The sequence below is a fragment of the Xenopus laevis genome, chromosome 2L, assembly GCF_017654675.1.
Source record: "Xenopus laevis strain J_2021 chromosome 2L, Xenopus_laevis_v10.1, whole genome shotgun sequence".
Taxonomy (NCBI): Eukaryota; Metazoa; Chordata; class Amphibia; order Anura; family Pipidae; genus Xenopus; species Xenopus laevis.
In genome coordinates, this window is record NC_054373.1 from 115334850 (window position 1) to 115353014 (window position 18165).

Here is an 18165-nt window from a genome sequence, read left to right on the forward strand (position 1 = left end):
AACCATTTTTGGAATATTGAAGTTTATCATTACATGCATCAGGCAATACAGGAATTGACGAGGTTTCTTTCAAACGAAATTGATAAAATGAGCCATTGTCATGGGATAGGGTAGGGCTGCTGAGGTGGAGAAGGAGGGAAAGGTGTGTCCTTCAGGCAGGGATTATACAGTGCTGGCGGAACAGAATACGCATAGAATAGGACTAAGTACTATGAAATGAAGCTAGACTGGAGTGGGATGGTGCGGACGAAGTAGCAGTATCAGAAACAGGTGAAGATCAATACAAGACGGTGCGGGTGAAGAGAGCTGGGTCAGAGCTGGACAGAACAGGACAGGACGGAGCGGGCAAAAAATCAGGTCAGGATGGGGACTGGAAAGCAAAGCAGACAGGGCTGGACGGCAAGGCCTGCTGTGGTAGATGATGTAATAGGATAAACATATTAACACTGTTTCATTTACTGGTGTGCAAATATGAAGGTATTTTGACTGTGTTGAAACAGTACTAATAGTTTTGGGATTATGGGGCATGTTTACTAACATTGGAGATAAATATCTGGAGAGATTTCTTGAGATGTTGCCCATGGCAACCAATCAGCAATTATATTATAGCCAACTATAAGTTAGAAAACAAAAGCAAAGCAAATCTGATTGGTTGCTTTGAGCAACATCTCCAGAAATCTCTCCATATATTTATCTCCAACATTAGTAAACATGTCCCTTTGTGTCTTTAATTTCGCAAAGCTTGATGGGAGGATGATCTCTTATTATGAGGAAGCGTAGATATGCATAGCAATGACCCTGATGAAGTTTGTTTGCAAAATGAAGGTCAGTCATCAATGTGCTACTGGCTAAAGGAATTATAGCCTATGTATGTTGAACTGTATACATTGGGGTTTGCTGCATAAGAAGTATACATATGATAAGCAATCTAAATGTGGATGTATAACAAGTGGGTGCACTTGAGGTTAATATATACCAACCAGCGCTCATGCGGACTAATAATGTGAACTGCATAGAAGATCTAATCATTTTCAATGCTGGTTCAGCAATAACACTGTTTTAGAGTTTTTAGGAGGGGAATGTCCCTTGTTTAATTATTGCACTTAAGCTGTGATTTTGCACTTTGGGGGTTGTTTTTAACGGAGAGAGTTTTTGAGCCTTTCTTTTGAGTTTTACAAATAAATGACATTAAACGTGTGATTTAATATTTGTGAGTGCCTGATTATCCTCCTTTTCCCTTTAGTTTTTGTAATTATTTTAGAGGTCATTGCACCCCAATACCTGGATATTGTTGTCTTACCTGTGCCAGTTAGATTCTTTCATATAGTATATACTAAATGAGCTCAGCTTTGTTGTTGCCAAATCACATTAATTAGTTTTTTGAGGTCCGGCGTGGTGCAGAGAGATTGTTGAATTGCTAATGTAGTGCCATTATTGAAACAGGGATCTTGCGCTTATCCTGAATACTTTTGGTTAAATAATTGATTTGTATTTCCAGATGTACACATGTGTACAGTTTTTCAGTACATTTTGTCTAGTAGATCCACTGGCTATATAAGATTTTGGTCTGTGGTCCAGGGCATAGAGTGCCCAAAGCTTTTTTGTGTGTCATTATCCTTAGAAACATGCGTAGTAGCATTGATAATAAAAATAAAAGCTATCCGGTTATCAGGTACTCCAAATATATAACATTTATGACAGACATATGTCAAAGAAGGACTCAACCGGAGATGAGCTCCGCTGTCATAGATTAAATAGTTCTTATTATTACCCCTTAATTATAAGTGTAAGATTTTCTCTTGTATCCCTGCTCCCTTATGTCTTTAACCGTGCTACATAAAGAGACAAAATGACTGGTCGATTTATTTATACTTATAAAATATTGTTTTGCAATGCACAACAAGATTTGAATATGCTTATTCTTTTTTTTACATTCAATTTAATATGCATACTTGTTTTATTATTTTTACAGACAACCATACAATTGAAATAGATATATTGGCTTTAACTGTGCACCTACATTGCTAATTTATTGACTAAAAGTATTATTATCACTGTTGTTTATATTATTAAATTTTTTTCATTGATGCCACCAGCTGCAATTGCACTCCAGCCATTAAATACATCTACAGTATGTTTCATACCACCCCCTGACTCTGCAGAAAGGTCAGTTATTTTGGACTGGACACACCCAGTCACAGCAACATAGCAATGTTTCTTCTTCAATGTCTTGAAATAGCAGCCCCTTTTAGTTTGGAGTTTGCTTTCTACAGACAGCTAAATAACAAGCAGCATTTCGATTTTCCTGAAAAAGAGACAAGAACAGGAATATTTTTTATCTTCAAACATAATCTCCTCTGGGTTTTTATACATATTGATAATCTGTTTATCAAATTAAAGGAGGATGAAGCTAAGTATTGGCATATTCTTTGGTGGGCTATTTGGTGCACTGGGAATTTTAATCTATTTGGTAGCATTTGGAAGTGACTATTGGCTTCTTGCCAAGGAAATCGAGAAATGCTCAGAAAACCAAGGAATTGATGTAAGTGTTTCTATGGGAATGTACTAACATTTTCAAAAAAAATTGCTTCACCTAAACAAAATTCTAATATTACACATACAGTGACTACTCTTAAAATAAGGTAAATGACACTTTCATTTTTTGTTCCACAGCAGGTTGTAAGTTTTACATTTTAAATTGCCTCTGTAGGTGACACAATACATTGAAGTTATGGGGTCTGTTATCCAGAAAAATTGTATTTTCCAACTTAAACAATTCCTAGTTCTTGACTAATTCGAATTTTCCTTGGACATCATGGATTGCAAAACATTTGGATTTTTTCTTTATTTTATGTTTACAGGACAAGGAAAGTCTAATACACTTGTGCCTCAGTTACACTCTCTATACTTTTAAATATTTATTGTACTACACATGTGCAAGTCCAAGGGGCTGATTTTTTAACATATCAATCATATTTTTTTCATAATTCAAACTTTTAAATCTAAAATTCTTGCATGTGAAGAATGCAAAACCACAAAAAACTCTAAGAGGTCCATTTATTAAAATTCAAATTTGTATAGTTTTAGATGTTTTGAAACCAAGAATAAACTAATTTTCTATAAAACCATGAATACCATGAAAGTTAATAAAAGATCCAAATATAAAAAGGATGAATGAAAAAACGCTGAAGGATCTGCAAAAAGAATATGGGTTTTCGGGCAATTACTAGCAAAAGAAATCTGAAAACCTCTAAAAGTTCAAATGTATTAAAAATGGCAAATAGATCAGCGCAGTTGCCATTGACAACTATAGGACCTCAACTGCTTTTACTTGCCGAAGTTTCGTATTACAGTTTTTCATGGTGTTAACATTTTATAATTCTCAAATTTTTAGAGTTTTAGAGATTTAAAATAACCACGAGTTTGTAGAGAAAAAAATTTGATTTGTGAATAAAATACAAATTAGAATGTTGGTAAATAGTGCCCTAATGCAAAAGTACTCCATCTGAAAGCTATTTTGTTTTCTGTCATTCTGTGTTTTTACCATTAAAATGATAGTTGCTGTCTAACTATCCAAGAAAGAAGGATAGTTAAGGGGCCTAATATCCTAGTTGGACAAAGTGCAAACATTGGCACAATTCATTATTTCTCTTACAATGGAAGATTTTAAAAAATAATTCATATAACTTTTCCACACAGTCATATTTTGCACCCACCACTGGCGCAAGCCATGGTAGAATACAGACACAACACGTGAATGCTTTTAAATAATGTGGAACTCCTGATCTGTACTGCTTTGTGTTATTTAAAAAAGGCCCAGGGTGATCACTATTGGGCCTGCATGGAAACAGTTATTATATATACATTGATATTATAGAAATTAATCTTTTTTTTATTTTTGGATATATACATAAGAATGTATGGCAATACTATCACATATTCCCTGTGCTAATTACAGGGTAATGCAACCCACTCAGTTATCTTGCACCATGAAGGCTTCTTCTGGAGATGTTGGTTTAATCATGCTGAAGAAGAAAACTCAAACACCATGGAGACTTTCTGGTTCAGTAAGTCATTTTTTTTTGCTTTTGAATTGTTAGTTCTCTTTGCTCTTGCCACTCAGTGAAGTTTATCATACAAGTGCACAGGGAAATATATAATCCAATGCAGATGGTCTGTGATGCCATGGGTTGTGTCATACAATTTCCAATTTTACAAATTATACAATTTCGGGCTTATTTATCAAGCTTTGGTTAAAAAAAAAAACACAAACACTGCAGGGAAGCACAACATAATGATATAGTGTGGCATATAAACACATTTTGGAGTAACACCTATGTATCCATACTACCAAATGTACACCAAACCCCACCACACCTCCATGAAGCAGGCCGTGAAAAAAATAAATTTCTTAAAAGGTAAAAAAAGTGAGTCTACCTACTCACCAGACTGTCCAGAAGTAATTGGCAAACAAAATACAGGAGTGAGTGAAAATTATTCTTCCGGAATTGTTAGCTTGGCATAAAACACAACGGAAAGAAATTGTATGTAGTGCAATATGTTGTTTTGTTTTGTTGTTTGTTGTTAAACTTGCCCTTTTTGTTTGCTTGCACAACATTTGAAGCGCTGATAATATATTTTTTTTACCTTGTGGTATGAATACACCACTCAGCACACTGCAGTTTTTTTGCCCAAAGTAATGTACATGTGACATACATATCGTCACCCAAACCATGCAGCTCTTGCATGTAAGCAGATCCAGAAATCAAAAAATGTTCTCTCTGTGAAATCCCTCTTGCTTTACTCATGACTTTACTAGCAAAGATCACTATGTTGTAAAGAAAAGGTATCATTGTACTATCATTAAAGATGACGACTGCTAAACTTCCAGATTTCCAATTTATAGATTTAATATTTGCTTTATACTGCTTTTTATACACCATTTTTCCTGTATAAATCATTATACACATTTTTAAAGCTAGGCCACTAAATACAGTATATGGACAAGGACACCTCAAGTATTGTAGAGTAGTTAACATTCTGAACAAGCTATGCTATGTTGTTCTGAGGAGTGTAAAATTTAAGGCCTGTTTTTCTGAATTATCCAATGCCATTTTCTCTTCATTTACGTGTGCCCCAAAAACTGTTAGATATTTATTATGTAAGCTATGCAAACCATTTTAGCAGGTTGGGATTATTTACATATAGTATGCACAATGCATAGTTTTGCACCACATAGCCCTTCTTTGCCTTTTGCCAGCTACTTACTAAAACTGTGCTCAACATGGGCAGAGGTTTCATAAAAACTACACAGTGTGCTTTTCTTCTCAGGGACCTTTCTAAGCACCATCTGACACTGTCCACAAAGCAGATATATCTAAAGAAGTAGGCAAGCTTTGATTCACCTCCTCTGTAGCATACTTTCTTTCCTATCCCTTCTATACATATGGCATGGAGTCGGAGCCAGAGATCTGATGTTTCACCTGCCTTTTGAAATGTTCTGACAACAAGCCCAAGTTTAGTAGAAAAAAATGATTGGCAATTTGCTTAGAGGCTAACAAGGTAGTGATAGACTTTCAAAAATAAAATAGTGCATACATGCTTCGTATGAACAACAGTCTGCAGTTTTGAATTGTTAAGGGCAGATGTTTTCATACCTATGCACCACTTTCTACTTGCACATTCAGTTACTACTGCCAGTAAAGTCATGGCAGATGGTGCTGGCTCTGATGTAGACAGACTTTTTGAAATGTGAACATTATATTTGTGGCACCTGGTGTACTAGTATAAAGCAGGAAGCTGGGAGTATAGGAAATGGTTTGAGGGAAAATGCTAAATCTTTGTAAATCAGATGGCATTTTCCAGCTGAACTAGAGGGATGTAGGCTTGACAGGTAAAAAAACAAACATTTTTAAATTTGCCAAGAGAACAGTCTGTTCTTTGCCCTAATTTGATCAAATTGAAATTATATTAATTCAGATTAGAATCAGAATGAGTAAGAATGACAAGGAGTATACATAATATATGTTCCATAATGTATTGACATTTTTTTTTACCTCTGTTATTCTTTAAGCTAACCAAGCACCAACTAAGAACTGCACCCATGCATACCTCTCCCCATTTCCACAGAACAGGGACAACAGTAACTCAACCTCCTATCATTCTGCGCTTGGTATGTATAATTTGGCAGCTGTGTGCTAATTTGTTAGAATTCTTGTGTACCATATATGTGCCTCATATATATATATATATATATATATATATATATATATATATATATATATATATATATATATATATATATATATATATATATATATATATATATACTAAAAATTAAACAATATTTATATTGTCAGTGAGGCTTAAATTTAATTAACAATGCATAGGGTTGTACAGAAGTCTTCTTTTTTTACATCAAGACGATTTTGCACAATGACATATTTATCAGTAAATAGGCTCCATGGACTTTGCACAATAGAGTATGTTTAAATTAATGGAAACACAATACACACTTGTCTTAATCAACTGTACCTATATTATTATATTATATGTAACTATATTATTCTTGTTTAACCGTCGTGTATACAAGTTTATAAATGAGTGATATTTGTTCTTTATGTGATACAGTTCAACAGAATAGTCTTAAATATAAAGCAGGCTGATAACCCATATATTATATCAACACACAAATTATAGTTTACGCTCTGGTTTTGTCTTTATATTTCAGTATACCGTGGCTTCTGGAACATATTCATGCTTCTTGGTGTAGTAACAGCTGTAGCAGGGGGATTCCTTATTATCTGTGCTGCTCCCTTCACAAACCATAGGCTTTATAAAGCAGGAGGGGGCCTATTCCTAACATCAGGTAGGTCATTATATTAATATTTAAGTGTTTTAGTGAAACTATTACATTGTATATTTTTCAGTAAATAGAAAATATCTTTATTTATGGAAGTTAAAATCACTAGAGGACCCTTCATGAGGCAAACTGATAACAACAAAGCCATGGGGGTATATTTATCAAAAATTTATGTTAGAGATCCCAACAGTCCTCTAGAGTGAAATTTCACCACTCTCCATTCATTGCTATGGGATTTTGAAAGGTGTATATATCGAAGGATGAACTTTCACTTTCACCCATTGATAAATACTTTTTTAAAAATCCAATAAAAATTAATGGAGAATGCAGAATTTCACTCTATAGGGTGTGGTGATGTCTAACTTCACTTTATGATAAATATACCCCATAAACTGTGAATTAAAAACAAAATATATTTTAAGGTGAAGCACCCATTAAAGGGGTGTGACACAAAGGTTTGGATTTGATGTGGGCAGTATTGTAAGTTTTGGGTTTTGGCTGAAACCCAAATTATTTACTGTATCTGGTGCATCTGGAAAACTCATTCTCTGCTAATATATGTATCCTGCTTATTTTGTCATTTGTTTTTAAATGGTGCAAAAGGATAATTTTCTTGGTGTGACGTAGATTCATGTTTTTACTGCTTTATAACCAAATATTTATATTGCTATATTTTTGTTAGCATTTTACTACAAAAACAATTTCAATGGCAATAACAAAAGGTTAATAAATACTCAAAATATATATAATTTTTCATTATATAGTATGCCCAGGCCCGGACATGTGGAAAGGCCACCTAGGCCTGGGCCTAGGGTGGCAGGATTTTAGGGGGGCGGCATTCTGAACAACCACACCCACATTGGTTAAAAAAACTCTGGGGATACGCAGGAGATACAATCATTTTTTAAATTTCCTGTGCGCCAATACCCATTGCTCCAGTCCAGATGATGAAAATTTGCATGAAAAAGGGGAGGGGACAGAGGCGACGAACGGCAGTTGGCCTAGGGGCTCCAGCTATGTACATCCGGCCCTGAGTATGCCAGTGTTTATATTCAAATGTCTGAAGATTTAACTTTTAGTAAGACATTTTTTCTGGTTGTTTGGAATAGTAATAAAGACAAGGACAAGAGCATTACTGGGCCTAAATTCTCTTCTGTCAGCAAACAATCCTAAAACAGGAGCAGCATTCTTGTTCAGGCCGACAGTGTTGAAAGAGGAGCATAGCAAATTTATTATAAGCATGGCAGCTGCACTTTATGTCAGCTGAAGGAGGTTTACTTTTATTATGTGGAATTAGTATTCCCAAGCCCTTGCAGTGGGACCATTTGGGTGCAGTTGTAATTTCTTCCCCAGTGTTGTTTTCCCCATAATGTTTACTTTGTAACTATGTTACTATAAGAGAAATCAATGTTAGTTTGACACATTGAATATGATCTGCTGGGTGTGAGGCAGAGTATTTAGAGTGGTTTCTTTTATAAGTATGACATGCTGGGTGCGATGAGATGGTGCCAAAGAGGGCAGTGAAAATGTATTATTGGTGGAGGGGTCTCTGAATGAAATACTGGGTGGAGGAATGCACTGCAAGAGGCATAGCTGGTGCAATGAATTAATGCTGCTAATGTGGTTAGAGGATGAAATCAAATAAATAGGTAATGTAAAGCAATGTGACACGTGAGGTATGTTATTCAAGGCAGAATATGCTCTGCTAGGATGGTTGGGAGGCTGATTTTTTTTGGTTAATAGAATTTCTTTATTATGGTTGGCCCTGTGCAGGTGCTGAAGAGTTATTTTTTAGAACAAGCATTTGTCATAGCAAAAAAAAGTTTTTCCCCACAATAGTTTTTTTTCCCCCACTACATTAGAAGAAACACGCTTTAGGGGATGAGATTTTTACTAACTGAAAAATCTGAATGTGGCAAATCTGCCCTGGAAGGTACAGGACTCTACTGTGCCTTGTGTCCTCTGTTCCTTGCAAACCTAGTGCCCCTCATCTGTGCTTCCTAAATGCACTCTGTTCTTGGAGAACAAACAGTGTTGACTGAGGACACCAGGGGTATCAATTTGCTCTGGTGCCAAAAATGATTGTGCCGGTGTTTTGCACTTTGCATCTTGATACCCCTTAGTAAACAAACTGTAATATAGGCAACTATCTGACAAGTCAGGAGGTAATCTTTAAGTAGTCCTAAAATCTACATTTTCATACTGTTTACAGGAATAAAACAATAAACCCCTTCACTAGTTACTTTTACACTAGTTCAAAAATTAACCTTTCCCCTGCCACCATAGACTTATTTAAAACTGGCCAACAAGGGGAACATTTGTTAGTGTGGAAATAAAGCATCTGTTTTTTTTCCTTCACTAGCAGCCAAGAAGGGTTATCTCAAAATACCAAGGTGTCAAGAATGTAAGCTATAGATGGTAAAGTAGCAGCTGCAGCACTAGGCAACAAAAAAGATTGGGCGTTTCAATGCTGTAACATATCCGTTCTTTATACTTCACTGCAAACAATTGCCCTCTTTTATAGGCTCATTAAAGCTGCCCAGAAATAGGCTACGTGATGGGCTAATTTACAGATTATTGGCTCATTTTCAAATGCACATTGTGGCAAATTTCCCCACTAAAGACCAAGTCCAGTCTATTGGCAATTGATTAAAAAAACAGATCACTTAAGGGTGCAGAGGCTATGGGCCCTTGTAACAATCCAATATTAGCACAAAAGGATTTACCTTTATGTCTTTAACTTATTCCAGGCACATGTGGCTAGAGGACGAAATTGTACTAGCCAACAGCATTATGCTCCCTATTGTTATGCTAAGGTAACTGGCATTCAAAGGCTTCCACTGTTCCATACTGCCTTGAACCTACAGTTACAGTACCTTGAACCTACACTTGTAGGCAGCCGCACTCTGATTTTTTTGGAATTATAGTGGGTGCTGGATACTTGATAAAGGCCCAAAGGTGGGCCAAAACGTTGGACACACACACACACACACACATATATATATAGGTCAATAAGTTTGTGTAAAAATAAATGCAACAGAAGGTGAGCATTCATTTTCAAGCTTAAAGTTCACATTCATTACTTTATTAAAGTCTTTAACATTTCATGAAAGAGCATTAATGAATTATCTGTTTACATCTTAGGCCTTTTTAATCAAATGTCAACATCTTTTTGGGGTCTCAGCTCATTAGACTTGTTTCCATTAGCTCTTGCATGACAGGAAGGAAACCTTTTCTAGTTTGTAATATATTTAAAAGGAATCCCACCAATTCAAGTGAAAAAAAATTAACTTAAAAGCCATCCTCGTTATAAAAAAAAATCAATTTGAGCCTTCCTCTGTAATGTGCTATCAAAAAGTGTAGCTGATTGCTTTCTTTTAAATATCAATTTTAATTAATAGAGATAGTGGTACGGTGATAGGAGACTTCAAATGTGTAGAATGTCCTGTATTCATATTACTGTAATTCACTACAATGTATATTTTATTCACCACAAAATCTGCCAGTGTGAAATCCCTAAAAGAGTTACAGTATTTTATTTTGCACTGCCTTTTTTTCAACAAAGGTCAATGTAGCCTTTGTTATCGTTCTATAGAAATATATGACAACAATAAGTAAGAGGAGCAGAGCCCCAAAATTTGATAATATTATCCCCAATGTGTGTATGGGATATCTTATGGGATACCTTAGATTGTACGGTCCACTGGGTAAGGCATTGTTGTGAATAATATATAATCTCTGTGCAGTGCTGCAGAATATGCTGGCGCTATATTAGTAAAAGATAATAATTATTTTTTGATTACAGCCTATTAAGCTGTAAAACGGTGTAAAAAAGTGTAATTTGAAACAATGCATCCGAACAAACTACTGAATTAATCAGTAATACAAATGCAAATTTTTATGCAGTTATAATTTTTTGTGAACTTTAAAACAAATGAACAAAGAAAATTGTAATAGTGGCATGTACAAAAGGTTGGAATTTTAGTAAGTGAGTATTTTGACACAAATCACAGTTTATGAATGCCTTTTGTATTCAGCTAAGGGTCTTTCAGTTTTTGCCCCCTCGATATTGCAGATGACTTTTAATTTCCGAGATCTTGGACCGTTTTGCATGTTTAAGATCTGCCCACAGATTTTCAATAATGTTTAAGTCAGGAAACTGTGAGGGTCATCCCAAGACCTTTAGCTAGCTAATTGTAAAGGTAATTGTAAAGGTATATTTAGGATAATTTCCTTGTTACGGGAGCCATATACTCTTTTCAACTTCAGTTTCTTCGCTGACTGTTTCAGAATGGAATCTAGAACTTGCTGATATTTAGTGAAATTTATTCTTACCTCTACATGTTCATTGTTTTCTGTGCCACTTCCATACAACTCCATACAGCTGCCATACAACTCCAAAGCATAATGGTTCTACCCCCATGTTCAAAAGTAAGGTGTTTTTTTCATCAGATGCTGCTCCTTTTTTTCTCCAACAAACCTTTGGTGATTGTAGCCAAAGAGTTACGTTTATACTTCATCAGACCTCAGCACTTTTTCCCCAAAAGTCTCTGGCTTGTCTAGATGCTGTTTGCATAGCTCAGATGTTGACTTTTGTGATGAGGTTGCAAGTAAGGCTGATATGTCTTCCATGCAGATCATTTTTGTGCATGAAACACTGCACAGTGGAACAATACAACACCACTCCTGTGCCAGTGAAACTTTCTTGCAGGTCCTTGGCAGTTCTCTCTGAAAATTTTCTTCGTCTTCCAGAACCTCTATAGTTCCCCTGTAGTAGTTGTATACTACTTTTCATTTACAAAATGAACAAAATATGTAATTTGGCAAGGGGTTCCTAAAATCTTGCATTCAACTGTATGGTCATGTTTAAAGGTGTGCAAATAAGAATGCATTGTTATGAGCATGCCCCTTAGTGTCTCTTCTAGAGAGTTTAACAGGGCAGTGTTAAACTATAACACCCAAACAGTTTGGTAAGTCCATAAAAGGAAGCATTGCGTTGAAATTGATGCAGTGTATTATAATTAAAGCAATGGGATCAATCAATACATATACTTTTCTGTACTGAAAGAGCAATAATGTGGAAAATGCATTGTGAAGTTGAACCATTTGTTTTTTGGGGTTTTATTTATGGCCAGTAGCTGCTGTTGCTGCTCATGACCAAAAAAAAATAAAAACCAAGTAGTTATGACACTGTTGCAATGTGAAGAGATGGACTCTTGATTGATTTATAAGGCACAGAGAGTCATGAGCAAGTAAGAGTTTGATATGCACGTAACTAAGCAGATTATTTTAGAAAAGTATAGATAAATTACATTACAGTTCAAAATTGAGCTGACCAACTCCATTTTGTGCTATGGGGCTAAGTTCTAACACCCCAATGAATTGTTATTATATTTATTATTTTTTAAGCTTCAAATATTAAAATGCAATGCAACAAAAATGAAAGGAAGGCTTAAGGAATCTAAAATGAATTTTTAAATGGTGAAGAAGAGCTTTGTAATCCTAAAGGTGTCAAATTCTTTTTTATTGCAGCATGGTAACCATCGTTAGTGCTTGGCAAAAAATTATAGGAATAGAACTCTCGTCCTATATCTGTCTCCAATAATAGGTTTTGTAAGACCTGGTACTGTATGTCTAAATATGGCCAAAGTGGTATTTAAGCTTTACGTTGAGATTATTTATAGAGATAACAACATGCTAAGCAATTGTAATTTGATCACCTACCATTAAAAGCAAAAATTCTTCTTAACCTCTCATACCATAATCTTGTTGGGGTGAGGTCTTTAACTTTTTTCGCTGGCACATAAAGTCTTAGTGCTAATCCTTTCTTCACTCTGCAGGCCACTGAAACCCAAACAATTCCAAATGTCCTGCTTCCCTAATCAGAGCCAAATTGGTGCAGGGAGTGATGTTTCCTGCCATATTTTTACAGAGCCCTATATACACTGCTATACGTTTTTTAAGTGGCAGAGATTTCTCTCTGAATGGGTTAATGTACAGTGCAGTTAAAGAGCGAAGTACATTTTAAGAAGGTGGGTAAGTGGTTGTTCGTCTTTTAGGTAAAGCATTTAGAAATAAAATTTGCCCTGCAAACTAAAATATGTGCCATTTTAAGGAGCAGATTTTAATTAAGCAATGCTATTTTTTTTCTTTTCAGGAATCCTCTTTGGACTGGTGGTTGTAATGCACGTCTTTTGGGTACAGAGCATATCTGATATCAAAGGCTACATGGATACCAGACAACAAGATTGCTCCCAGTTCACTGTATTTGTTCGCTATGGCTGGTCGTTCATGTTGGCTCCAATTGGAATATTCTTTGCTTTATTTGCAGGAATGCTTTTCCTGCTAGTTGGACATACTATACAAGTGCATACGAACTAGCACAAAAATAGAAATTACTTCCCAGTAATTTATTTTCTATATCTGTCAATCCATAACAGGTTTTGTATACATTTTAATCTTTTATTATGTCAACGTCAGACCAAATGATAGAATTAGAATGTGTTTATTATGTATGAAAATGTTTTATAAAAGCAAGCATATAACTTATTTTTTTCTGTTCTGCAAAACACACAACATCTTTGGCAGAGAAAGAGAATGGGTTGTAAGTGTAATTTTATCTGCTCATGTGCTGTTTGCTGGTATCTATCAGTTTTGTTCCTGCCATAACATTCTAGTAAATGTGCACTCCAGGCTGAAAATAGATTACAGTTGTTCATCTGGTATCCGCGCCAGCAAGGATGATTCACACGAAGATTGCTTTCCTGTTGGATTGTCTTTAGCACTCTCTGTTATATGTCTTATACGTTTCCTATAATGGCACATTCTTTGATACACTACCATTACTACTTCCGTTTATAATACTTCGGACTCAGTGTTATCTTTTAACACTTTTATTTCGAACTCATTTCATTCATTTTGATTTTATTTATTATGACTGCAGTGTTTAAAAAAATAAATATTACAAGAATCAAAAAGGAGAGTGACAATATTAATGACAAATGATGATGTTTAAAAAAAGAAAAATAGGGTGCAAGTTGTAGCCACCTTTAACCAGTAGCCCAGACATTCAAATCGAAAGGTAAACCCACAGGTGTGGGTGGCAGGTGGGGACCAGGGATTCCTGCTGGGAGACTTTGAAAACAACATTAATTGGATGTTAAAGGGACACTGACCCATGTAGATAAATGCACGCAAAAAAGACTCACAGCGACCCCTCCATACACTCACATAAACTAGATATAGATAACAAAATCTGTAATAATTGTAGAATTTAGTATCACAATAGCCTATGATATTATGCTTGTTCAAGACATCATCTAAACCCCTCTTAAAGGAATTAACAGAATCAGCCATCATCTGGCAGGGCATTTCACAACCTCACCATCCTCACTGTGAAGAGCCACCTACGCTGCTTCAGGGGTGGCCTCTGGTGCGTGGATCTTTTCTATGGGAAAAAGGTTCCCTGCTATCTCTCTATAATGCCCTTTAAAGGAAAACTATACCCCCTAAATGAATACTTAAGCAACAGATAGTTTACATTATATGAATTGGCATATAAAAGAAAGTAAATATTGCCCTTTTACATCACTTGCCTTGAACCACCATTTCGTGATGGTCTGTGTGCTGTCTCAGAGATCACCTGACCAGAAATATTTCAGCTTTAACTGTAACAGGAAGAAGTATGCAGAAGAATTTGTTTGTGTGCACCTTGAATCATATGATCCCAGGAGGCGGCCGTTATTTTTTAAAATGGCAATTTTCTATTTATGATTACCCAATGGCACATACAAGTACTTCTAAAAAAGTATATTATTATGAAAATGGCTTATTTACATGAAGCAGTGTTTTACATATGAGCTGTTTTATGCATTATATTTTTATAGAGACCTACATTGTTAGGGGGTATGGTTTTCCTTTAAAGCGATACTGACACGTTCCTATAAAAATCATAGGATCATGTCAGTATCAAGTAAATGATATAGAATAGTTCCCCGTAAACCCCCCTGCAAAGCCCCCCACAAAGCCACCCCCAGCGAAGCGATCCTTCCATAGGCCATAGTAGCAGTTGGGATAATAGCCTCAGGGAATGGGACTTTGGGGCAAATTCACAGGGACTGTGGCTGTGGGATAACAGGTATAGTAGGGAGAGATGGCGTCTATAGTAACAGTGGGGGTAATAGCCTCAGGGAAGGGATTTTGGGGCAAATCCACTAAAGGATAAATTTTCGACAGCGACCGCTTTGCCACAATCCGCGCCACTTCACCAGGCGCAAATTTGTTACCACTACGCTAATTCACTAAAATGTGAAGTTGCATCTCAGCAGCCGAACGCTGGCTAATTTTTGCTAACGTTACTTCGGCTGGGCGAGCATTTCCTAGCAAATTTTCACTAGCATTAATTTCTGCCTAGTGAAAATTCGCTAGCACTCTTGCACTTATGTTAATTTGAATAGGGCAATTACCTAAAAGTCGTATGAACGTCTTTAATAGTAATGTTGGTGGAAATGCTTGGTGGCCACTTTTTCAAACACATGACCAATGAACCATAATAAAGACAGAAGAAATCCTCTAATGCCCTAGAAATGAGCCCACCCATAAATAAATGTGCAATGTCCCTCAAATTAGTTTTAAAAAATTGTTCACACATAAATCTTTTATAGTTCGGACTTATGAATTCCGCTTTAAAAAAAGAAAAGTCGCCAGCGATTTTTACAACTTTAATGCATTTCCAGCATACAGGATATGATGGCACTGACATAAGATTGAGGAAGATATAGTGTTTTATCAGTTCACCTGGTCTGAGGTGGCAAAGTAAACTCTGGAGAAATGGTTAATGTTCAGTAAAATTTGCATCTTAGTGATTTGCGGAAAAGGATCGTTCGCCAGAGCAAAAAATTTCCTAGAGAATTGTCCTCTATGCCTGTGAATTGGCAATTTCCCTGTGGAGATTTCAGCAAATTGTCGCTAGCGTCTGCCACTATGTCCGTTAGTGAGTCTGCCCCTTTGGCTGTGGGATAGCAGGTATAGTAGGGAGAGATGGTGCCTATAGTAGCAGTGGGATTATAGTCTCTGGAAGGGGACTGTGGATGTGGGATAGCAGGTATAGTAGGGAGAAATGGTATTTATAGTAGCAGTGGCATAATAGACTCTGGGAAGGGACTGTGGCTGTGGGATAGCAGGTATAGTAGGGAGAAATGGTATCTATAGTAGCAGTGGCATAATAGCCTCTGGGAAGACACTGTGGCTGTGAGATAGCAGGTATAGTAGGGAAAAATGGTGCCTATAGTAGCAGTGGGATAATAGTCTCTTGAAAGGGACTGTGGCTGTGGGATAGCAGGTATAGTAGGGAAATGGTATCTATAGTAGCAGTGACATAATAGACTCTGTGTTGGGACTGTGGCTGTGGAATAACAGGTATAGTAGGTAGAAATTGTGCCTATAGTAGCAGTGGGGATATGCAAACATACAGACAGTGCAGTACCTACTTTGACAAATTTTTGATAAATGGCCCCAGTTTGCTATAATGGCTTGAATTTGATGAATTTAATGTAATGTTTAATGGAACCTTATTGATCAGGGTTTGCTCCTCCTGATTCTATTGCATGTGTACTCACTTGCACTGGTTTCTGTATTACTGTTTCTATTCCCACTTTGCTGTTGACATTAATACTTAAATTAGTTATTCTGTATTTATGGATGAATGGTTTTATTGTTTTATAGTTCCTTTTAATTTTTATTGTCATATCTACATATACAGTATTTGTATATTGATAGGCTTTCATTTTAAAGTGGAAGTTTCATAAAAATCTAAATGGGTAAAGAAGATGGAAAGAATAACACTCTCTAGACATAGACCCGCACTCCAAATATTCAGTGAATCAAATTACTTTTATTGGATAGAATTGTGTATTGAACGTTGCGGCCCACCTTGTGGATACACAAACGTACTGGTATGCAATAAAAGTAATTTGATTCACTGAAAATTTGTCAATCTATATGAAGATTTATGTAAAAAAGTTTGATCCAGCACCCACAACATTATTTATATCTTATCTTTATTAGCAATATTGTATGGTTCAGCTAAATATACGAAAACTATATTGTCTTGGACACAGGAAAAATCTTAATTAAAGGGTGTATGGCCACCTTAAACTGTGTATATGTCCATGTATATGCAAAGACATTTGGGCACATTTACTAAACACACAGGTCCAAGTGCGGCAGCTCTAATATTGCTCCCCTTAGGGCAAATCCCGAAAGTATATGTGAATAATCTGTTGCAAGATGCAGAACCATACAATGCAATGCAGGAGCTCTGGTATTGGTACAAGGTTCCCCAGCATCTTGCTGTCCCTGGCTCTTCTAGCAGTGCTGCATTTAGAGAGTACAGCTCCATGTGTTCTATTCTACCACAAATAGCTGTGCCTCAGGACACAAGAAGTGAGGTAATGTAAAAACAACCAGGGCATTTGGTGCCAGTTTTTGCACTGTGGTCTTTGTTTTATTACCCGAAGGTTTCTAAAAGTATGAGTGTCAATACATTAGATCTTTTTTAAAAAAAAATGACTTTATATATGAATATGTTTCAAAATGTACAATATTATTATTCATTTCTTAACAGGTACAAGCTCTTATTACAGAATTTGAAAATATGTTGAGGGATTCAATATATAATCCCTGTTTCCAGAAAAAATCTAAATGGTGGACTGTAAGACATGAAGAACAGATGTCCATATTATCTGGTTGGAAACACCTTCTGGTGCAATTGTACAGAGTGTGTGGCAATGCCAACCTGATATGCATGTTGTTCAGGAAATGTTTTACTTTTATACTAATGTAACTGTCCTGATGAAAGCATTGGGGTGTTTGCTTTTTGATAGCAATGGGTAGCAGCCTCAGTGACAGACAAACACCCTGCTGCTTTCATGATGTCTGAAGTCTGAGCATCGATGATCACTTCTAAGGATTACAGCTGGTGAGTGCCAAAAAGTCCTATTTTATAAAAAGAAATCACAAAATGTTCTAGTAGACTTAGGAACAGATTTATCATTTATCAATATTTCGAAGTAATACAGTAAATACTTTGAAATTCGACCATCGAATTGAAATACTTTGAATTCGAATATCGAATTCGAATTTTTTTCATCGAATTTGGGCATTCTGCGGTTGATGTAAAAACGTTCGATCGAACGATTAAATCCTTTCGAATCGAACGATTCAAACTATTTTATCGTGCGATTGTACGATTTTACTTCGAATTCAAAAAGCTGATGCTGTAGAAAATGCTGTAGAAGGTCCCC

The 18165-nt window shown here is 36.0% G+C and overlaps 1 protein-coding gene across 3 annotated transcripts in view; it reads left to right on the plus strand.

The window, feature by feature from the left end:
* The window catches only part of LOC108708412 (transmembrane protein 182), a 15548-nt gene extending 1709 nt beyond the window's left edge, over positions 1–13839 (plus strand). The window contains exons 1-5 of one of the 3 annotated variants that reach the window (XM_041582372.1): positions 7–357; positions 3959–4067; positions 6074–6172; positions 6731–6868; positions 13020–13839. In XM_041582372.1, the coding sequence (XP_041438306.1) occupies positions 4049–4067; positions 6074–6172; positions 6731–6868; positions 13020–13243 (480 nt within the window). In that variant the 5' untranslated portion in view covers positions 7–357; positions 3959–4048 and the 3' untranslated portion in view covers positions 13244–13839. Of the gene's footprint in view, positions 1–6; positions 358–614; positions 2543–3958; positions 4068–6073; positions 6173–6730; positions 6869–13019 lie in introns of those variants that run through there. The other 2 variants (XM_018247083.2, XM_018247084.2) reach the window with 2 other exon arrangements.
* Positions 13840–18165: the final 4326 nt, after the last annotated feature.